Source organism: Leucoraja erinacea, chromosome 18, assembly GCF_028641065.1.
Source record: "Leucoraja erinacea ecotype New England chromosome 18, Leri_hhj_1, whole genome shotgun sequence".
Lineage (NCBI taxonomy): Eukaryota > Metazoa > Chordata > Chondrichthyes > Rajiformes > Rajidae > Leucoraja > Leucoraja erinaceus.
Window position 1 is genome coordinate 16,786,172 of NC_073394.1, and position 23,958 is coordinate 16,810,129.

The 23,958-nt window shown below is 43.1% G+C and overlaps 1 protein-coding gene across 1 annotated transcript in view; it reads left to right on the forward strand.

Annotated features, from left to right (window-relative positions):
• The window catches only part of abtb2b (ankyrin repeat and BTB (POZ) domain containing 2b), a 190,703-nt gene that overhangs the window by 127,499 nt on the left and 39,246 nt on the right, over positions 1-23,958 (forward strand). The window contains exons 3-5 of the mRNA XM_055649391.1: positions 1,520-1,666; positions 15,955-16,162; positions 23,690-23,842. Of these exons, the coding sequence (XP_055505366.1) occupies positions 1,520-1,666; positions 15,955-16,162; positions 23,690-23,842 (508 nt within the window). The remainder of the gene's footprint in view (positions 1-1,519; positions 1,667-15,954; positions 16,163-23,689; positions 23,843-23,958) is intronic.

Here is a 23,958-nt window from a genome sequence, read left to right on the forward strand (position 1 = left end):
AATGATCTGAGGAACAAATCAAGATCAATTGGCACAAACCTCTGGAAAAACTCAATGGCAGCAGAGGGAAATTGGGAGGAGATAAACACTCTTCTATATTGTATGTAGTTACCTACCAGTTCGGTTTTAATCACTGGCATCACAACTGATTCCATCTGAACCTGATATCCCCAAGTTTTCCATATTCTTTTGCCATTTGTATTCTACATTCTGGGATCCCAAGAACTAGTTTGCTCGGCATCTAAAGTCCAAAGCATGTATTAGAATTGACTGGTTGAGGCAGATGGTCTCGATACCACAACTCGCCGTTGGTGATGCAACTTGGACTGAGTGCCGGGGGTGAAGCCGTTCCTCCTTTTAGTTGCCATTGGATAGATACTTGAGAAAAGTCAATACAGCCTGAAGCCACCAGTGAAAAATCTATTGATGGAAACCTGCAACTTGGCAAGTCCAATGACTTTCCTCCAACCATATTTATAAGTGAAGGCTAAGAAAACAAAAAGTACCATGGAAAATATATACCATTGTTGATGCTATTGCCAACATGAAGCAATATACCAGATACATGACATGACATCCTGTTACCTGGTTCAGCATTATTTACAAGTTTTCAACCATTTTGTTAAACAACAGTCAGACTTCGATTGAAAGTCTGATGGATGTTAAGTAGACATTGGCTATATTTATTTCTTGTTTTTATTTATTCCTTAAATAGAGTAGTGTTGGATGTACTTTGCAAGGTCAACAGTGCAACGTTGACCAAGTGCCACTGTGGTAGGGAACTCTTCGTGTGAACAAGTGATGTCAACAGGAAGGTCGTACCTTGAGGCACTAAATGTTTCACTACAGAAATGTCCTGCCTGCCACAGGAAGTGGCATGGACAGAATTGCCTTAAATAACAGGTGATGTTACAGTAAGGCAGGGGCTCCTTAAAAAAAAGTGATCTTGATTTATAAAGCCCGAAGAAATGGTTGAAGCAGGTCCAATAACAGCACTTAAAAGACATTTGGACAGGTACCTGGATAGGAAAGATTTAGAAGGATATGGGTCAAACACGGTCACATTGTGTGAGCTTAGATGGGAATTTTGGTCAGCATGGACAAGTGGGGATGAAGGGCTTGTTTCCGTGTTGTGTGACTATCTATCTATCTATATATATAAAACTCAAATCAGTCCGCCTGCAGTACGGATCCCTTCCTGCCTTTCGATTCGTTGACGGCTGCTCCTTCCTCAGCTTCCAACACACTTCGAAACAATGTTGCAAGACAGGAACACTGAACTTTTCACTGCTGCAGCAGGCAGGGATTTTTTTTAAAGAGGCAGGGCAGTGCTGGAATCTTACTTTTGAGAACGGCTTCAGTTCCATTGGAGGAGACGGGTGCATGGTGGAATATTGGGTTGGGGGATCACACCATTGGGGGAGCAGACCCAACGGGTCTGCACTTGGTCTAGTGATTCTATAAAATGATCATGAGTGCACTATTATCAGTTGTTGATGTGACTCCTGTTGTTTTACAGGTGTGCTTTCTCTGCCGGCCCACTTTAGCTTGTACAACAATGGACCATCAACCAAGGATGGGCGGGCTGATGCTTATGCTCAGTTGGAACTCCGGACCCTGGAGCAGTCACTACTGGCAACGTGTGTCGGGAGCATTTCAGAGCTGAGTGAGTTAGTTGCTCTCTTTTGTGTTTCTCTCTTTCTCTCATGGGGGACAAGGAAGAATTGTGAGTGATTTTTGTCTCGCTCCCTTTGGGAATGTACCTGCATCCTGTTTTATAATTTCCTCCCACTGCCGATTCAAATCTTACATTCAGAATATGGGGAGCTGTGGCAAAGAATTCATTCCCTGGCAATCTATCAGAGTCTTGCTTTGTTTATTAACACTGCCAGTTCCCCTGTGGCATTGCTCCCAGTAACATAAAGGATGCAGTATTTTATAATGACATGAATGTTATTGGAAGTAAGAACAGGAACAGCCCACATGACCTCTCAAGTCTTTTCCACCATTCAATAATATAGTCATAGAACCATGGAAAACCTGTTACACAAAAGGACAGCACAGTGGTGCAACTAGTAGAGTTGATGCCTCACAGCTCCAGCGATCTCAGTTCGATACTGACCTTGGTGCTCCCTGCGGAGTTTGTGTGTTTTCGTTGTTACAATGTAGGCTTCCTCTGGATGCTCCAGTTTCCCGTCTCAATTCAAAAAAGGGTATCTACTAAGTTAGACACAAAAAGCTGGAGTAACTCAGCAGGTCAGGCAGCATCTCTGGAGAGAAGGAATGTGTGACGTTTCGGGCCAAGACCCTTCTTCAGACTGGTTAGGGATAAGGGAAACGAGAGATCTAGACGGTGATGTGAAGAGATAAAGAACAATGAATGAAAGATATGCAAAAAAGTAACGATGATAAAGGTAACCAGGCCTTAATCTCAAACACCATTACTAATTTCATCACTTCTGGCTGTCTGCCTACCATAGCCTCCAACCTTATTGTTTCCTAGCCCTGCACAGCCTGTTTAAACCTTCTACTCAAAATCCACAAACACAACTGCCCTGGCAGACCCAATGTTTCTGCCTGCTCCTGTCCACGGAAATGATTTCCACGTACCTCGACTCCATCCTATCCCCACGGTCCAATCTCTCCCGACCTATGTCCAAGATACCTCACATGCCCTTTGTCTCTTTAACGAATTCCGCTTTCAAAGCCTCCGCTCCCTCATCTTCACTATGGATGTTCAGTCACTCTACACCTCCATCCCACACCAAGAAGGCCTTAAAGCCCTCCGTTTCTTCTTCGAAAGCAGAACCATCCGATTTCCCTCTACTAATACTCTACTCCGCCTAGCCGAGCTGATCCTCACCCTCAACAACTTCTCCTTTGACTCCTCCCACTTCCTCCAGGTCCAAGGCGTAGCAATGACCACCCACATGGGCCCAAGCTATGCCTACCTCTTTGTAGGGTACGTTGAACAATCCCTGTTCCAGGCGACACTGGCCCTATCCCCGAACTCTACCTCCGCTACATTGACGACTGCATCGATGCTACCTCCTCCACTCATGGAATTCATTCACTTCATCACCAATTTTCATCCTGCACACAAATTTACTTGGACCATCTCCAACACCTCCCTCCCCTTTCTTGAACTCACAGTCTCCATCACAGGAAATAGACTATTGACTGACGTCTATTGCAAACCCACTGACTCCCACAACTATCTCGACTACACTTCTTCCCACCCTGCTTCCTGCAAAGACTCTATCCCCTGCTCCCAATTCATCCGTCTAAGCCGCATCTGCGCCCAAGATGAGGTGTTCCATACTAGAACATCCGAGATGCCCTCATTCTTTAGGGAATGGGGGTTCCCCTCTTCCATCATAGATGAGGCCCTCACTCGTGTCTCCTCGGTACTCAGCAGCTCCGGTCATGCTCCCCCAGAGATAGAGTCCCCCTAGTCCTTACCTTCCACCCCATCAGCCGTCGCCTACAACACATAATCCTCCGTAATTTCCGCCACCTCCAACGGGATCTCACCACTAGCCACATTTTCCCATATCCACCCCTTTCCACCTTCCACAGAGACCGTTCCCTCCGCAACTCCCTGCTTAACTCATCCCTTCCCACCCAAACCTCCTCCTCCCCAGGTACCTTCCCCTGCAACCGCAGAAGATGCGAGTAGGGGATAGGGTCTTTGCAGGAAGCAGGGTGGGAAGAAGTGTAGTCGAGATAGTTGTGGGAGTCAGTGGGTTTGTAATAGAAGTCAATCAATAGTCTATTCCTTGTGATGGATACTGTGAGATAGTTAGATAGAGCTCTTGAGCTCTAGGGGCTAGCGGAATCAAGGGATATGGGGAGAAGGCTGGCACGAGTTACTGATTGTGAATGATCAGCCATGATCACAATGAATGGCGGTGCAGGCTCGAAGGGCCAAATGGCCTCCTTCTGCACTTATTTTCTATGTTTCTATGACACCTGTCGCTATACCTCCTCCCTCGACTGTCCAAGGACCTCGACCGTCCTTTCAGGTTAGGCAGAGGTTCACTTGCACCTCCTCCAACCTCATCTACTATATCCGTTGTTCAAGATGTGGACTGTTATACATCGGCGCGACCAAACGCAGACTGGGCGATCGTTTCGCGGAACACCTTCGCTCAGCCCACATGAACCAACCTGATCTCCCAGTTGCTGGACACTTTAATTCTCCTACCCATTCCTACACAGATCTCTCTGTCCTGGGCCTCCTCCATTGTCAGAGTGAGGCGAAACGCAAATTGGAGGAACAGCATCTCATATTTCACTTTGGCAGCTTGCAGCCCAGTGGTATGAATATTGATTTCTCTCACTTCAGGTAGCCGCGGCATTCCCTCTCTCTATCCCTCTCCCACCCAAGTCGCACTAGCTTCTCATTTTCACCCTACAAACAGCTAACAATGGCCTGTTCCCTTCATCATTGTTACTTTTTTGCATATCTTTCATTCATTGTTCTTTATCTCTCCACATTACTGTCTATATTTCTCGTTTTCCTTATCCCTAACCAGTCTGAAGAAGGGTCTTGATCAAAACGTCACACATTCCTTCTCTCCAGAGATGCTGCCTGTCCCGCTTAGTTACTCCAGCTTTTTGTGTCTATAGGCACACAAAAATGGTGGAGAAACTCAGCGGGTGCAGCAGCATCTATGGAGCGAAGGAAATAGGCAACGTTTCGGGCCGAAACTCTTCGGTTTCGGCCCGAAATGTTGCCTATTTCCTTCGCTCGATAGATGCTGCTGCACCCGCTGAGTTTCTCCAGCATTTTTGTGTGCCTTCGATTTTCCAGCATCTGCAGTTCCTTCTTAAAAACTTTTTGTGTCTATATTTGGTTTAAGCCAGCATCTGCAGTTCATTCCTACGCCGATAACATCGAACCACTGTGTACACCACATATATAATTCTGCACATCCTGCCATGAATGATGGCAGATAATTGAACATACGTATTTAATAAGTTAATTGTCTTCTCTGAACCATAGAATCTGGGGGAAGTTGATAGGAATGTGAGGAGAACTAAATGTAGGATTAGTCCAAAATGGGTGATTGATGGTCGACACAGATAGGTGAGCCAAACAGCCTAGTTCCATGCTGTACCTGTCTATAACACTCTTCAGCGTATCCTGTCTGTGCTGGTCATAAAAGAGCATATTGGCTTAATCTTACCTTTCATCCCAACTGGCCCGGCCACATTGTACAGCTGCCTGCAAGGGTGTGGTGCTTGCCCTGTGGATATGCCAGTGCAAGTCCTACCCTTCCCAGATTGATCTCAACCCATCAGGAATTTAACGTCCCCCCTCCTGCTTCAACACTATCGCCACACATTAGAACATAAAACATAATGTTGTCTGTGCCAAGCATTATGCCAAATTAAACCAACCCTATCTGCATGCACATCACCCATAAACCTCCATTCCCTGAGTCTATATGCCTCTTAACATCAGTATCGTGTCTTCTTCCACCAACCCCCTGCTTGTGGTGGAAGCAGACACAATAGTGCATGGTCAAAACATCCTCTCCACATCCACTCTATCCAGGCATTAATCTCCTGCCTTGTACCCACGGGTGTACAGCATCAGATCATGTTTTTTTAATTTCTTTCCTGACCACTTCTAAACTGCCTTTAGGATGTTGATACTTTCTCTGCATGTTGGTGCTGAAATGTTACTCTTGCTCTCCCAGAATGTGGTACAGCTACTCAATAATGTCCTTGACATTGGCTCGTGAAGCAACATTCCCCCCTAGCATCACACCTGCAATTGCAAAAACGCTCATTTACACCTGTGGCTGTAGAATCCCCGATACCTGTTGTTCACATGACATCTGTGCCTCACTCTACATACACATAAGCCACCCTTTGTGCACTGGTCGTGGTGCTAACTGCATTCCTCAGGGGAATGCTTTTCCCATGTTCATAAGTTATAGGAACAGAATTAGGACATTCAGCCCATTGAATCTATTCTGTTATTCAGCCATGGCTGATCTATCTTTCCCTTTCAACCCCTTTCTCCCTGTAACCTTTGAAACCCTTACCTATCAAGAACATGTCAATCTCTGCATTAAAAACATACACTGCCTTGGCCTTCACAGCCAACTGTGGAAATGAATTCCACAGATTCACAACCGTCTGGCTAAAGAAATTCCTCCTCCTCTCCTTAGCACGTCCTTTTATTCTGAGGTTGTGCCCTCTCATCCTAGACTTTTCCACTGGTCAAACATCCACATCCACTCTATCCAGGCCTTTCATTATTCAGTAAGTTTCAATGAGGTGTCCCCTCATCTTTCTAAACTCCAGCGAGTACAGGCCTAGAGCCATCAAAGGCTCATCATACACTAACCCAATTATCCCCAGATCATTCTCATAAAACTCCTCTGAACTCCAATGCTCCACATCCCTCCTCAGATGGGGGCCAAATACTGCTCACATTACTCCAAAAATGCAGTCTGACCTCAGCATTACATTCCTTGCTTTTATATTCTAGTCCTCTCGAAATAAAGAATAACATTGCATTTGCCTTCCTTACTACTGATTCAACCTAACCTTCAGGAAATCCTGCACCAGGACTCCCAAGTCCCTTTGCACTTCTCATTTCGGAATCCTCTCCTCATTTAGAAAATAGTATATGCCTTTATTCCTTCTACTACAGTACATGACCAGATAGTTTGCTCTGCTGTATTCCATCTGCCACTTATTTGCCCACTCTCCCAACCTGTCCAAGTCCTTCTGCAGACTCTGCTTCCTCTTTTTTTTTTAGGTTTCCCAATCCTCTAGCTTCTTGCTATCCTTTGCAATATTATATGCCTTCTCTTTTAGTTTTATGCTGTCTTTGACTTCCTTTGCCTCATTCTCCCCTTAGAATCTTTCTTCCTCTTTTGGATGAAAAGATCCTGCATCTTCCCAATTACTCCCGGAAACCCCTGCCATTGTTACTCCATCGTCATTCCTGCTAGAGTCCCTTTCCAATCAACTTTAACCAGCTCCTCCCTCATGCCTCTGCAGTTACCTTTACTCAACAGTAATACCGACAGATCAGATTTCATCTTCTCCCTCTCGAATTACAGGTTGAATTTTATCATATTATGGTCACTACCTCCTAGGTCTTCCTTTGCCTCACGCCCCCTAATCAAATCTGGTTCAGAGCTGGTCAGGGAGTAACATGGTTTCTAGGATCTCCCAAACTGTCTGTCTCCTCTTTTGATTAATATTGTACCTTTTGATGAAGTCTCAGCACTGAATGCGTTACATTACAGGCACAGAGTATAATCTATTGCATAATAATAAGGGGATTTTATCAATGTTGAAATCCTTTTCCTATTGATTCAGTGTTGATTCGCATGCGGGAGAGGGTCGGCGCCCTGTCTCCCATCCCAACGTCGCGTCATGGAGTGACCCCTTCCCATTTGCCACTGCCGCTGATGGGATGCCCGTACGTTTTTCTTTGCCATGACTCCCACAGATCGCCCTTGCAGCGCCCGTATGAAGGTCCCTTTTGCGTACTGCGGCACGGGCCTACTACATTTGATTTGGACATGGGAGGCCGGGTGAAACGGTGTCTGTGGCTCGTTTGAAACCGGCCCACATGGACCTGAGCGAGCCAGCCCATGTGGCTCAACCGCCCCATTGCGGGCGTCCGCCGTCCCGGGCTCCCGGAGATTCTTCCGAACCGAGCAAGCCCCCGGGGCGTGGGATTGTATTTACGCGTTCGGGCCGTACCGTCCGGTTCGGTGCCTCTGGTTCTGGGGGGTTGGGGGAGGGTCATGTGGCGGCACCTGGTGGCAACCCAAGGGCACAACGAAGCATTTTCTCTGGGGGGCGACGTCTTAGTGTGGGAGGCGCTAGTCACTGGGTCGGTACCTGAGTTGGTATTTAAGGCCGGGCAACGGCCGCGACCTTGAGGGAGTAGGGAGCTGTATTGGCGAGAATAAACACGTCTAGTGCACACAACTCGTGTCCAACTACTTTTTGGCTGGACTCCTTCGTGTCCCCGCTACAACAGGTGACTTTGTTTAAATACCAGTTTGGCTGGAGGTCTGTTATTTTTGGTGTATTTTACTTACTTCCAAAACTGTGTGTCACAGATGCCTTTCAGGCCTCTGGCAGTCACTGTGTTCCAGCTGTGCTGAAGTATTTGTGATTGGTCCTAATTTAACCAGCATGGTAACTGAGAAGTGTAGTAAATTACAAGCATCAATTGATTCTTGTGTACCTTAAGTACATGCCTGTGCTTTGAAGCACCATACATCACTGTGTCATCTCAATGCAAATGTCCTACATTTAACTTGGGAGCAGGAAAAGATTCCAATACTGGGGTGAAGGAATTAAGGCCATTTGGAAGTCTGCAGGATTCCATACTGATCTGAAGAAAGTACAGCTGCCCTTCCTACTCATGAGATTTCTACTGAGAAAAAACTGTCATAAAACTGTCCATAAAACTGTCACAGTACTTCCATTGTGCTGCCACTTTCTATGCTAGAGTGAAGTAGGTAAAGAATAAGTAGAACAGCAACACAGAACAACAAGCCCTCTCCCTCCTCATCCCACTCCATTGAGGATGATGATGGTTGGTGAAAGACCAGTCATTAAACTCTGCTTCTTTGTATCATTTTTGATTTATTATTGCATCTGTGAATTTCCAATCCTCTCACACTTCATTACAGTGCTGAGTGATTGCCGGACGTTTAGATGCTCCGTCTTTCGTGAGACAATAAACCGAGGCCCCATCTGGTGGTTCGCAAGGACGTAAAGAATTCCACAATTCTTTTTGAAGGATGAGCAAAGAATTCTCCCAATGTCAAATTGCATCCCCTGCCTGTCACCTAAAAAACAGATTACCTGCTCCTTCACCTCACTACAGTCTGAGACTTGGTGTACAAATTGACTGCCAGGCTAATCTACGTGACAACAGTGACCCACTGATGAACACATTTGTCTAGCTGTGTTTCTTTCTGCCTTCAAGCCATTTTTCCAGCCAAACCTTTGACTTCCTTCCTCCTGCCAACTTCATCACTGTCTCGACTACTCAACGTTTCTGAGACAAGAAATTCTGTATTTGTAAGAGGTGATTGTTATGATAAAGAAAGCACGACAAACTGGAGCAGTGATGCTTCAGGAGCTGCGTGACAATGTAGGTTCAAAGACAATGAAGAAGGCTGCTCAAGTACTGAGATAAATGGCCCAGGGGGCAAATTCAGCAAGACTGCATTTCCAGAGTGGACCTTCATTAGTGTTCCTAGTATAATGGGGTAACATTCTTAACAACAGCTTTTGGTCCACGCCAGTTCTGCTCTGGGAATACAGCTATGTTTACAGCAGTTAGACACAAAATGTTGGAATAACTCAGCAGGACAGGCAGCATCTCTGGAGAAAAGGAATAGGTGATATTTTGGGTCGAGCCTTCTTCAGATTTGGGTTACTCCAGCATTTTGTGCCTATCTTCGGCTTAAACCAGCATCTACAGTTATCTTTAAAACTATTCTGCTAATATTTCAGCCTAAAACATGATGCTGGAGGAACTCAGCGGGTCAGGCAGCATCTGTGGAGGGAAATTAACAGACAATGTTCCAGGATGGGACACTTCTGCAGACTGATGGAGCAGAGGGGAACAAGCTTGAAAAAGAGTAGGGAGGGGGCAGACTTGGCAAGTGACAGGTGGATACAGGTGAGGGAGGATTTGATTGGCTGAGGGATGGGAGTAAGTGACCAAGGCAAAGTGAAAAGGAGACAACTGTGTCTGATAAGGAGAACGGAGGAGGAATTAAATTTAATAAGTGGAGAACTGAGACAGCGATATGGGTGGTAGGCGGCAGGGGGAGGAGAAAACGGGGGGGGGGGGGGGGGGTGGGAGAAAGGGAAATGGGGTATTCAGAGTAGGAGAGCTAGAAAGAGCAGAAGAAGAAGGGGAAAGGAACAAGGTGAGAGGTAGTGGGAGAAAGATGTAGGGGGTTCAGGGGGCATTTTATTCAAAATTGGAGAATTCAGTAAAAAACCCCACGCTGAATATGAGGTATTGTTTTTCAAGTTTGCACGTGACGTCCCTCTGTCATTGTTAGAGGCCACGGACAGAAAGGTCGGTATGGGAAGGAGAGTTAAAATGGCCATTAATTCACTTGGAATATGCCAGCTTCGTATGCAGAGAACAGCCAAAATTATGATCCCAGAAATAAAGGAGATAAATGGTCAGGAAGCTGAGCAAGGCCTGAACTCTACAATTGAAAGTTATGGTTTGTTTTGAGATATTACAGTGCCCTCCATAATGTTTGGGACAAAGACCCATCATTTATTTATTTGCCTCTGTACTCCACAATTTGAGATTTGTAATAGAAAAAAATCACATGTGGTTAAAGTGCACATTGTCAGATTTTAATAAAGGCCATTTTTATACATTTTGTTTTCGCAATGTAGAGATTACAGTAGTGTTTATACATAGTCCCCCCCATTTCAGGGCTCAATAAAGTTTGGGACACAGCAATGTAATGTAAATTAAAGTAGTCGTGTTTAGTATTTTGTTGTTGCATGCAATGACTGCTTGAAGTCTGTGATTCATGGACATCACCAGTTGCTGGGTGTCTTCTCTGACGATGCGCTGCCAGGCCTGTATTGCAGCCATCTTTAGCTTATGCTTGTTTCGGGGGCTAGTCCCCTTCAGTTTTCGCTTCAGCTTATAAAAGTATGCTTAGTTGGGTTCAGATCGGGTGATTGACTTGACCACTCAGGAACTGACCATTTTTTAGCTTTGAAAAACTCCTTTGTTGCTTTAGCAATATGTTTGGGATCATTGTCTTGCTGTAGAATGAACCGCCGTCCAATGAGTTTTGAGGCATTTGTTTGAACTTGAGCAGATAGGATGTGCCTATACATTTCAGAATTAATTATGCTACTACCATCAGCAGTTATATCATCAATAAAGGTAAGTGAGCCAGTACCCTCAGCAGCTTTTCATGCCCGGGCCATAACACATGTTTCACAGGTGAGGTGGTATGCTTTGGATCTTGGGCAGTTCCTTCCCTCCTCCATACTTTACTTTTGCCATCACTCTGATATAAGTTAATCTCCGTCCCATCTGTCCACAAGACCTTTTTCCAGAACTGTGGATGCTCTATTAAGTACTCTTGGCAAACTGTAACCTGGCCATCCTATTTTTACGGCTAACCAGTGGTTTGCGTCTTGCAGTGTAGCCTCTGTGTTTCTGTTCATGAAGTATTCTGTGGAAAGTGGTCATTGACAAATCCACACCTGAAAAGCGTTTCTGATCCATTGGACAGGTGTTTGGGGATTTTTCTTTATTACAGAGAGAATCCTTCTGTCATCAGCTGTGGAGCTGTGGAGGTTGGCACAACATTGGTCCTCGTGTTGATAAACAGAAATAAAAGTTTCCAAAGGTGATGGAAAGACTTAAATACCATCGATAATTTATGGTATTAAATAGTATTAAATACCATAGATCATTTAAACAGCAGTGATTTTATATAGCTGAAAAGGCAAGTGAAAAATATGAAAAGGAAAAAAAAACTTTAAATTTTTTGAAGAATGTGATATGATAGGAAAATTCTATATCAGGTGAATTGAAAATATGTTTGGATGCTTGATTCAAAGGATGCTATTATGGAGGTAAATGGTCCAATGTCCTTTCAGTGTCTTTACCGTTGCTTTTTCTCTCGTGTTGTGATATCCCTTGTTATGTGGCTAGGATTTTGACAGACTCACTAATAACCAGAAAAAATGTTCCCTTCAGAGTTTTGATAACCTAGCCTTTCCAGAGAAATGGAACCTTTGATTCCCGCTGCTTGGAATCTAATTACATCGTTCTGAGCCTTCACAAGGACACCTCGTGTCCAGGCTGTTTGTTCAAATGCAGAGCTCGAAACCAGAAGGGAAAGTTTCTGAATTCTTCCTACAAAGAGCATGATTATTGGCAGCCCTTCAGCCAAGCTGCAGACAGACTGGTCATTACAAGCACCGAACTGTTCGAGCTAAATGGGAGGAACATTCAAAGAGCTGCAATTGTAGGATTTAAAATAAAGTAGATGAGCTTCAGACGGTGTGTACAGTGGTTGCTGAGAAATGTTGCAGCATCGTTAACATAGGAGAAGTACAATTTCAACAAAGTAATAGCGCACACAACGGATACCATAGTAAGCAACATTGACAGCTGGCAGACAAAGTTATGACTGACTGCTGTGCATTCTCACCTATCAACCCGTTTCTTGAAATATCAGGAAAACCACCAACTTGGCCTTGGATCTTGAGGTCTCCTCATTTACTTTCGACTAACATTTAGCAAAAGACTTTTCCAGTGCTGGTTAACACTCCCTCTTTCTCTTGTGACACAAGTGAGTGTCTGTAACATTTCACTGCAGCAAAACAACCTATTTTGTTTGACGTCTACTTTTATTCACAAAACGTTTTACTAAAATATCATCACCCTACTTCACCACCCAAACCAAATCAGTGCAGAATCGATTGCTTCCAAATGTCTGCTGTGCGTTTAGATTCCTTCTGGGTCTGAGTTTCAGAATCAGCAACAGTGGAAAAAGTCCTGCCTACAGTGATTCTTGGCCAAAGATCTATAAAATATGAGAGATCTTGCTTTACAAAAAATCTTTTTCTTTCTGTATGTATTGAGTAGAACCACCCTGACGCAGGTTTTCCAAAGCTCACCCAGCTCCTGTCTGAATGGAATCCCTGTGTAATTGAATGATTCTTTTTGAGAAGCAAATTCCCGAGCTGTGTTGACACAGGACTTGTTTCAGGTGGAATGTTGGGCGATGCAGTAACATAACCACAGCAGAACTACAAGGGAGGACATGGGTTCAGGGCTGCATTTCCATGTATGAAGAGCTATTCTGCCTTGACCATGCTACATTGGTATTTATTCATCCAGTCATGGGATGTGAATGTATATTATATCCCGAAGAGTCATTGAACTGAAGAACTGTTAAGACTCAACCACATTGGTGGGTTTGGAATTGTATATCAGCCAGAAGGGTAAGAAAACAAAATTGCGTCCCCGAAATTAGTGAACTGAATGGCTTTTTTTGCTGACCTACTTGATTTGTGTTTTCCATTACTGAGATCAGGAACTTTAAAAAAATTCTTATAAAAGGCTTGAATTTAAATTTCCATCTGCCTTGGTGAGATTCAAACATGGCCTTCAAAACTGGATTCCAGTCTAGTAGCCTAACTACTGCATCAGGGTCCCATTGTTGTGGAGGAATTCCATCTCAACGGCACTTCACTCCGCCCTCTCCCACCTCGACAACAGAGACACTTACGTAAGAATGCTGTTCATCGATTACAGCTCAGCATTCAACACCATTATTCCATCAAAACTGATCACCAAACTCGGTAACCTGGGCATCGACCCCTCCCTCTGCAACTGGATACTGGACTTTCTAACCAACAGACCCCAGTCTGTGAGGTTAGACAAGCACACCTCTTCAACCCTCACCCTGAACACCGGCGTTCCTCAGGGCTGTGTGCTGAGCCCCCTCCTCTACTCCCTCTTCACCTATGACTGCACACCTGTACATGGTACTAATACCATCATCAAGTATGCAGATGATACAACGGTGATTGGCCTCATCAGCAACAACGATGAGCTGGCCTACAGGGAGGAGGTCCAGCACTTAGCAGCATGGTGCGCTGACAACAACCTGGCCCTTAACTCCAAGAAGACCAAGGAGCTCATTGTAGACTTCAGGAAGTCCAGAGGCGGCACGCACACCCCCATCCACATTAACGGGACGGAGGTGGAACGTGTTTCTAGCTTCAGGTTCCTGGGAGTCAACATCTCCGATGACCTCTCTTGGACCCACAATACCTCTACTCTGATCAAGAAGGCTCATCAGCGTCTCTTCTTCCTGAGGAAACTGAAGAAGGTCCATCTGTCTCCTCAGATCCTGGTGAACTTCTACCGCTGCACCATCGAGAGCATCCTTACCAACTGCATCACAGTATGGTATGGCAACTGCTCTGTCTCCGTCCGGAAGGCATTGCAGAGGGTGGTGAAAATTGCCCAACGCATCACCGGTTCCATGCTCCCCTCCATTGAGTCTGTCCAAAGCAAGTGCTGTCTGCGGAGGGCGCTCAGCATCGCCAAGGACTGCTCTCACCCCAACCATGGACTGTTTACCCTCCTACCATCCGGGAGGCGCTACAGGTCTCTCCGTTGCCGAACCAGCAGGTCGAGGAACAGCTTCTTTCCAGCGGCTGTCACTCTACTCAACAACGTACCTCGGTGACTGCCAATCACCACCCCCACCCCCCCGGACACTTATTATTTTTATTCAAATCGTTTGCTATGTCGCTCTTCAAGGGAGATGCTAAATGCATTTTGTTGTCTCTGTACTGTACACTGACAATGACAATTAAAATTGAATCTGAACCTGAATTCCTGAGGCTAAAGGCTTAATCTCCCAACAGTGAGCACGGAAAGTGGGACTTATACAAAGGCTTGCAGAATTCCCAGGGGATTGTGGGATTGAGGGAGACCACAAAAGCAAAGAGCAGTGGAGGAATTTTAAAGTGTGAACGAGGGTTTTGAATTCAAAGCATGCAAAATTGTAGCTGCTGTAGGTCAGTACTCACGGGAGTAATGGTTGAGTGTGGCAATGCAGGGCGGGGTAACAATGTTTTGTATGAGCTGAAGTTTCTGAAGGACTGAAGATGGGAGGCCATCCAAGAAAACAATGGAAACCAGCTGAGGTGTGAGCAGTAGATATTCTAAGATGGGGCAGATAGGGCAATATTGCAAAGTAAGCAGTATTTTTGCGACACAGCAGATATGAGGCCACTTGGGAACAACTAAGATATCAAAAAATAAGCAGTCAGCTTCAGTCTTGATCAGTGACCTGGGAGGGATATGGCATTGGTGCTAAAGAAGAAATACAATCAATGAACAAGGCCAATGTCTTTAGTCCTCCCGAGTGTTTAATTGAAAAAATCTCTGCTGTACATCCCCCAAGTAGTCTGGCAAAATGGAAATGGTGCATGGATGAAGAGGTGGTGGTAATGAGATAGATATTGTATCTTCATACCCAGGATAAACTTTTGGGAAGCTTTAGTTTATACTTTACTTCAGAGATACAGCATAGAAACAGGCCCTTCGGCCCACCGAATCCACGCCACCCAATGTATACTAGTTCTATCCTACACAATAGGAACAATTTACAGAAGCTAATTAACCTACAAGCCTGCATATCTTCGGAATGTGGGAGGAATGTAGGAGCACCCAGAGAAAACCCATGTGACCACAGGGAAAACAAGCAAACTCCATACAGACAGCACCCATAGTTGGGATCGAACTCGAGGCTCGGGTGCTATAAGGCAGCAACTCTACTGCTGCACCACTGTGCCAGCCAGCAATGATCTCCAGGGCAGGGTGAGAAACCATTGTAGGAGGTTCGCCAGTTATGACCAGAAGGGGAAGGGCTGTCCCATTTCAGCTGACCAATGAAGAAAATCCATTGCTTACATTAAAAAAAATGAAAATAAAAAACACTGTCAACAATAAGCATGTACAGAAAGAAAGGGGAAGAAAGCACGGAGAGAGGAGAGGCAGGATAAAGTGTGGCAGCTAATAGTTAAACACAGGCGAGGGGGGTTTATCAAAAGCCCACCTGGCTCGTGTCCACCTATTACCTGCCACGCTTTGTCCTGCCTCTCCTCTCTCCCAGCTTTCCTCTCCATCCCCTACACTCAGTCTGAAGTAGGGTCCAGACCTGAAATATCACCTATTCAATTTCTCCAGAAATGCTACCTCCAGTGAGTTACTCCAGCACTTTCTGTCCTTTTGTGTAAACCAGCATCTGCAGTTCTTTACTTCTACAGATAGAAAGTACTAGTTATGCTTCTAATGTAGGCCTTTTGCTTTTGCGGTCTCATGTATTGACAGCTGACCGTTTTATTCTGATTGTGCTCCTTGTCCAGGTGATCTTGTGTCTCGAGCCATGCACCATCTGCAGTGCTCAACCAGCCTGTCCCCAGGAATGAGTCCATGTCGTCATGGCAGGCAGCAGCCTGTCACCTGGTCTCCCGACGGCCTGCACACACTTTACTACTTCCTGCGGTGTCCACAGATGGAATCGATGGAGAATCCCAACCTGGATCCACCTAGAGTCTCCCTAAATAATGAAAGGTAACATTTTGGCAATCTACAGTTTTCATTTTAAGCTTCCCTTTAGCCTTTATAAAAACTTTCCCCAGCATAGATTAGTTTTGTTCTCTCCCCCCCCCCCCCCCCCCCCCCCCCCCCCCCCCCCCCATTTGACATCTGGAATGCTGGAAGTTGCGGGGAGACTTGATAGAGGTATAGATAGGACAGTTAGCAGCTTTTTCCTTGGGTAGAAATGCTAAAAGGTAGACGGCATAGCTTTAAGGTGAGAAGGGTAAAGTTTAAAGGAGATATGCTGGCAAATTTATTTTTTACACTGAGAGTGGTGGGTGTTTGGTGTTTAAGAGGCTTTTAGATAGGCACATGGATATGCAGGGAATGGAAGAATATGGATCATGTGCAAGCAGATGAGATTAGTTTATCTTGGCATCATATTCATTATGGATATTGTATACTGAAGGACCTGTTCTGGTGCAGTACTCTTCTATTTTTATGTGTGCTCTATGTTTAAGGCTTACAGCTGCTAGTGCCTCACTGTCAGACATCAAAAAGTAAATAGTTCACAGTGTTTGTAAAAAATTCACAAGTTAAGTTACTCTGAGTCCTATATCTGATATAAGCAGAGTAGATAGCAGGTGTTTCCGATAAACATGGGTGTACAGTGCCCAGGTGATGCCCAGGCTTATGTACACCCAGCATCACTGGGAAGCCACGAATTCAATGTCAATAGGTCACAAGCTTTATTGTAATCAGGAGCCATGTATCCAGCTGAGGCATTATTGTGGAGAAGATTCCAGAAAGATACCATTAAAATACTTGTCAAGAAACAAATAAGTTAACTTTGATATAGAGTCATAGATTGATATAGTGTGGAAACAAGCCCTTCGGCCCAACTTGCCCACACCGGCCAACATGTCCCAGCTACACTAGTCCCACCTGCCTGCGTTTGGTCCATATCCCTCCAAACCTGTCCTATCCATGTAAAGTTCAAGATTGCCATAAACTCTTGAGTCAGGAGTTTACATTCTGAAAAGAAAGGCGCACAAAACATTTAGACTTGACTACTTTATGTGAAGAGCTGTAAAAGTGTGGAAGGAGATACTTAGCAAGTGAGTGGAGGCAAAACCGTGTGGAAGGAATGGGAGAGATTTTTAAGGGTATAAAAAATTAAGAGGTTAATTTTAGGGTTAAACAAATAAGATGCAATACATTTTGTGTGTCTCTACTTGGATGTTAACAGTTATTGATGATGGATGATAAAATCAGAAGTAAATTGCAACTTCCCACAGTTAAAATTTAATTTGGAAATTATTCAAATATTTAAAATAAGCAAAGTAAGTGAAGAAAAAGCATAGATTTAAAAATAAACTTGGAAATCTTTGGTTGAAATGGTCTATATTTTGATGTATTCTCCTGCAGGAAATGATGTGAATGTGCTCTTCCCCTCTATCATTCCTCCTCTCCCTCACCCTCCTCACCCCCACTCCATCCAGTCAAATAAAACTAGTGACAGATTATCACTCATCCTTTATTCTTTTTGACAGCATGCTATGTCACTTGGTAACCACTGGTTTCATATATTTGTGTCACTGAGCTATTTAAGCAAATCATTAATCTGCTGGCTTTAAGTATCAGGTTTCCTGGCTAACATTAATCAATTTAAGGAAAGCTGTTAAGAGGAAAATTGAAATTGGCCAGCCTTTCCATTTACTTTTTGCATGACTTTGCAGTGTGGAAGTTGGCTGACATTGCCCACAAAACACTCATGACTACATTTCAAAATAATATCCTTGTGCATATGATAGATACCATACACATTCATTCAGTTTAATACAAATAAATGAAGAGAAAAGAATAGATGGTTGTATTGAACTATTGATGGGAGAGGGTATTATGGTATTTCAACAGCACTGCAGATCATTCTGAGTCATAATCAGAATAATACAGCACAGAATTAGTCCCTTTGGCCCATCTCATCCATGCCGACCAAGATGCCCCATCTAAGCTGGCCCCATTTGCCTGCATTTGCCCAATATCCCTCCAACCCTCCTATTCATGTACCTGCCCAAGTATCTTTCAAATACTTAATGCTTTCCATGCTTAAAATGCTGTTATGTAGCTGCCTCAACAACCTCCAATGACTGCGTGTTCCATATACCCACCACCATCTGAGTGAAAAAGCTGCTCCTCAGGTTCTCTCTGACCTTAAACCAATGTCCTCTGGTTCTTGACTTCCCTTTCTTGAGTAAAAGACCATGCATTCACTCTATCAATTCCCCTCATGATTTTATGCATCTCTATAAGATAAACCCTTAGCCTCCTGCACACCAAGGAATAAAGTCTGAGGTTGTCCAAATTTTCCCTATAGATCTGGCCCTTAAGTCCAGGCAACATCCTCATAAATCTTCTCTGCACTCTTTCCAACATTGATTTTGTTGACTGAACTGCTTCTGTACGATAAACACCGCAGAGTTTTCATGCACATGCCCTCAAACATTAATTGGTTACACTGCATGATTTTTGTCTTCAAATAACATTTAAGATATTCTAGCACCCTGCACCAGTCAGTAAAACCTATTCTACACTTGTATTATACTTGCTGAAACAAACACAAATATTGAGCACATAATGGTACTGTCCACAGTCCATACAGCATGTCTTTATTTCAACTTCCCCTGTTTTTTCAGTTTGCAGATCTATTCTTGCTCACATAAAGAAATACTTTTGTTACAGTGAATGGTGCGACATTTTCTGATCATGAATGGCATAATCTTGCACATTCCGTCTTTCTATTGTTAATTTGCTAATATCCCCTCTCTTCAATGAATGGAAATGTACGTGTTAGCTGCAAAACTTCTCCTTCCCCATTGGGAAACCCATTTAAAGGTTTCACAATGGATTCCATTCTAAAAATAGAAAACAATTCAGTCTGTCTCTTTAACCAAGCAGCACAAACAGTGAGTATGGCCAAGGGAGGCATTTGACTGCTGCAGCTTCCTGGTAATATTGTTTATGGAATTGCTATTCACTTCCGATACCCATGAATAAACGCCTCGGCAGGATTCACAGGCATGCTGAAACCCCTTTGTGGATACAGGCATATTGTTAAATATTTGGAAAACAAAATGGTTTGACTAAATCCATAATGATATGGGAATGCAACAGGTGGTGTTCATTAACTCTCACCTTTATTCATGAAGAATTTGGATTAAAGAAGATCCTGCAATAAACTGAAATAAATTAATGTTTTAAGGAGAGAATGATCCATATAATTTAATTCTAATGAATACTTTATGTCCAAATACTTATTTGTCCTACAGATAATGATGGAATTGTTTATTTCCAGGATTTTGCAGTTTAATTTCTGGTTTCCCTTTTTATAATGAAAAGTAAATCAGGTTGGTTTTGGACATTACTGTTCAAACATAAAACAATATATTTGAGAAATAAAATGTTTTGGCGCATCATGTATTTCATTAAACCCCTTCAGAAAAAACAGATACAAATTGAGAAACCGATTAAAATGGGAATAGGCAGAAGGTGGCTATGGTATTAAAATGTGTTGAGGATGTCTATGAAGCCAATATATGCGGTCATGACAGTCCTGAATCCTGAATTTAGCTGTTAAAGTAATCAATAAATTAAGAGCATTACGTAAATTGTCTAGAAAATATTTCAAAGGCCAGAAAGTGTAATATTAACTATCCAATCTTGCATCTCTCACATAATTGCATTCTACATCCATTGCTGGTTTAGAGTAATTGTATTGGATGGCTGCAGAACCTCTTAACTGTGCTTCTAATATGTTTGTAGTCTCCGTTTTATTTTTACATTTTGTGATGATCATTTTTTCGATAAATACTGTCACAGGACCTGCAGAAATTTATTGTGTAGCTTACAGCAAGTGACAGGAATAAACTACCACATGTCAGGAATGCAAAATTCCCTCCAGGAGTCTGAATGTATATGTCGGGAGCAAATATCCTCATGTTATGGTTGGCCTTCGTCCTGATTACATTTGATTATACCCTTGCTGACCAAAGTAAAGTACCATGGGATTAGAACATGATTTTTATAAACGTTCTTCTTTTATAAGCCTCTTTGTGAAATGATGAGGCATTTTCATTTTTTTGTGCTAACAACTGAAGTGGTAAACAATGCAATGATGACTCCAAAGATGTGCAGGGTTGTAGGTTAATTGGCTTCTGTAAAAATGGCCCTAGTGTGGAGGATGTGGAACTGAGATAACATAGAACTAGTGTAAGGGTGATCGGTGGGTGGCACGAATTTGGTGTGTCAAACAGCCTGTTTCCATGCTGTATCTCTAAACTAAAGTAAACTAAACTGAGGCTCCTGTTAATTGTGTAGACCCTCTCCCTCCAAAACCCTTGCACTGGGGATGTTTATTGTACAGGATGCTCCTGAGTTGTAGAAAAAGTAAATTGACTAATTCATCATAGTCTCAAGAATGCCTCTATTTGTCCATTGAACTGCAAACCAATCTGAATCTTAATCTGAATCTGAATCTGAATCTGAATCTGAAACCATTACTTTTAACAGGAAACAAAAGCAAATCGCAAGTCTATTTGCAGGAAGAACAAATTTCCATTGACACTGTTGTCTCTTTAGTTCAACCTTTCTATAGCCAAGATTCTGCAAAGGTCACCACTTCTGTAGTTTGATGTTACCAAACAGTGCCGCAAGCAGATTAGCAGATAATTTAACATTTCAAGCATTCCGCCATGCATCAGAACGTAGCATGCAAGCTCAACAAATATTTTAATTCAATGCCAGAGGAAAGTAACAGGGAAAAAGAGGCGGATGTGGCGGTATAGCATGCAAAATTAGGTTGGCAGTTGCCTCAGATGATCTGTTTCACACATGCTTCAAATATTAATCTTTTCCACTCATCTTCACATTAAATTGGTCAGCTATTGATCCTTCAGTCATTCTGGTGTGACTTCTGTTCACTTTTCTGGTCACCCTTCTCTTTGATTTGCTTCAAATAATATGCTGATCTTTCATTTTCTTGGTTTTGATAAAGGACTGAACCTCTGAAGCATTAACTCTGTATAAGATGACTGACTTGCAATGCATTTCCAATGTATTTTGTGTCTGCTTGTAGGTTTCCAGGTGGTTTGTTTCATGGTACCACAGAATTTGTGTTTCTTCAAAACAACATTGATTCAGTCCCTACTTTTTATGATTGAACATTGGAACTTTAGCAATCTATCACTGCAATTTACCATCAAATTTCATTGAAAGCCAATTAGTGACAAAAACATTCATAAACTCTTCTAATATTTGAAAAGGAACCACAAAATATAAAGCTTCAGTGCAATATGTGAAGTATCATGGATGCATTTGACTGTTGCATCCATAATGTGAGGTAAGGGAAACAAGTAGAGTAGCTATGGAAACTATGAGATTCAAAGAAGAGGAAGTACTGACACTTTTGAGAAATATAAATGTGGATAACTCTCCAGGTCCGGACAGGTTATTCCCTAGGACATTGAGGGAAGTTAGTGTAGAAATAGCAGGGGCTATGACGGAAATATTTCAAATGTCATTAGAAATGGGAATAGTACAGGAGGATTGGGTACTGCGCATGTTGTTCCATTGTTTAAAAAGGGGTCTAAGATAAACCTAGCAATTATAGACCTGTTAGTTTGACGTCAGTGGTGGGCAAATTAATGGAAAGGATACTTAGAGATAATATATATAAGCATCTGGATAAACAGGGTCTGATTAGGAACAGTCAACATGGATTTGTGCCTGGAAGGTCATGTTTGACTAATCTTCTTGAATTTTTTGAAGAGGTTACTCGGGAAATTGATGAGGGTAAAGCATTGGATGTTGTATATATGGACTTCAGTAAGGCCTTTGACAAGGTTCCTCATGGAAAGTTGGTTAAGAAGGTTCGATGGTTGGGTATTAATGGTGGAGTAGCAAGATGGATTCAACAGTGGCTGAATGGGAGATGCCAGAGAGTAATGGCGGATGGTTGTTTTTCAGGTTGGAGGCCAGTGACTAGTGGGGTGCCACAGGGATCTGTGTTTGGTCCACTGTTGTTTGTCATGTACATCAATGATCTGGATGATGGCGTGGTAAATTGGATTAGTAAGTATGCAGATGATACTAAGATAGGTGGGGTTGTGGATAATGAAGTAGATTTTCAAAGTCTACAGAGAGATTTATCTGCCAGTTGGAAGAGTGGGCTGAAAGATGGCAGATGGAGTTTAATGCTGATAAGTGTGAAGTGCTACATCTTGGCAGGACAAATCAAAATAGGACGTGCATGGTAAATGATAGGGAATTGAAGAATGCAGGTGAACAAAGGGATCTGGGAATAACTGTGCACAGTTCCCTGAAAGTGGAATCTCATGTAGATAGGGTGGTACAGAAAGCTTTTGGTGTGCTGGCCTTTATAAATCAGAGCATTGAGTATGGAAGTTGGGATGTAATGTTAAAATTGTACAAGGCATTGGTGAGGCCAATTTTGGAGTATGGGGTACAATTTTGGTCGCAGAATTATAGGAAGGATGTCAACAAAATAGAGAGAGTACAGAGGCGATTTACTAGAATGTCGCCTGGGTTTCAGCAACTAAGTTACAGAGAAAGGTTGAACAAGTTAGGGCTTAATTCTTTGGAGCGCAGAAGGTTAAGGGGGGACTTGATAGAGGTCTTTAAAATGATGAGAGGGATAGACAGAGTTGACGTGGATAAGCTTTTCCCACTGAGAGTAGGGAAGATTCAAACAAGGGGACATGACTTGAGAATTAAGGGACTGAAGTTTAGGGGTAACATGAGGGGGAACTTCTTTACTCAGAGAGTGGTGGCTGTGTGGAATGAGCTTCCAGTGAAGGTGGTGGAGGCAGGTTCGTTTTTATCATTTAAAAATAAAGTGGATAGTTATATGGACGGGAAAGGAATGGAGGGTTATGGTCTGAGCGCAGGTATATGGGACTAGGGGAGAATACGTGTTCGGCACGGACTAGAAGGGTCGAGATGGCCTGTTTCCGTGCTGTAATTGTTATATGGTTATATGGTTAATATGTTGCTATATTTCAATAGAGTCCCATATTGTGCGGAAGCTTTATATTTTGTGGTTCCTTTTCAAATATTGGAAGAGTTTATGAATGTTTGTCACTAATTGGCTTTCAGTAAAATGTGATGATAAATTGCAGGGATAGATTGCTAAATTGTGTATTCAACAACACTGAGTACAACTCCACATCAAGTAAGAACAAGGGACAGTGGTTTAAATGTGGCTAAAGAGATATTTAAATTATCTTTTAAATAACATTTTAAACCTGCCACAAATCATACCACAAATTGAAACTGGAAGCCCAACTCTTTCAAGTTGATCTGCATCTTCAGAGGTCAGGCTTCTTATCATGAATTATGTTTGTTGCAACATCCCTTGTAATCTGGTTACTGAAACTGATTACTGATAATGGTCTGCCTAGTGCATTGAGGGTGACTTTTGTTATTGCTAAAATTGCTTTTACTGCAGCAGAATGTTAAGAGTTTCTCTTGCAATGTCCATAGGCCCTTCATGTTGCTGCCTCCATTGATGGAGTGGATGAGAGTAGCTATCACACACGCTGAACACCGACGCAGTCCAACAGTCGATAGTGATGATGTGAGGCAGACTGCCCGTTTGCTGCTCCCGGGGCTGGATTGTGAACCACGTCAACTGAAGTATGTGCAATTCCTTTATTGCAGTTTTTAAAAAGTTGAAATGTGGAGAAAGAGGCACCTGTTCTTATGCAAAGTGAGATGCCAAGGCTTTGGGGAAACACACACTAATTGGATCT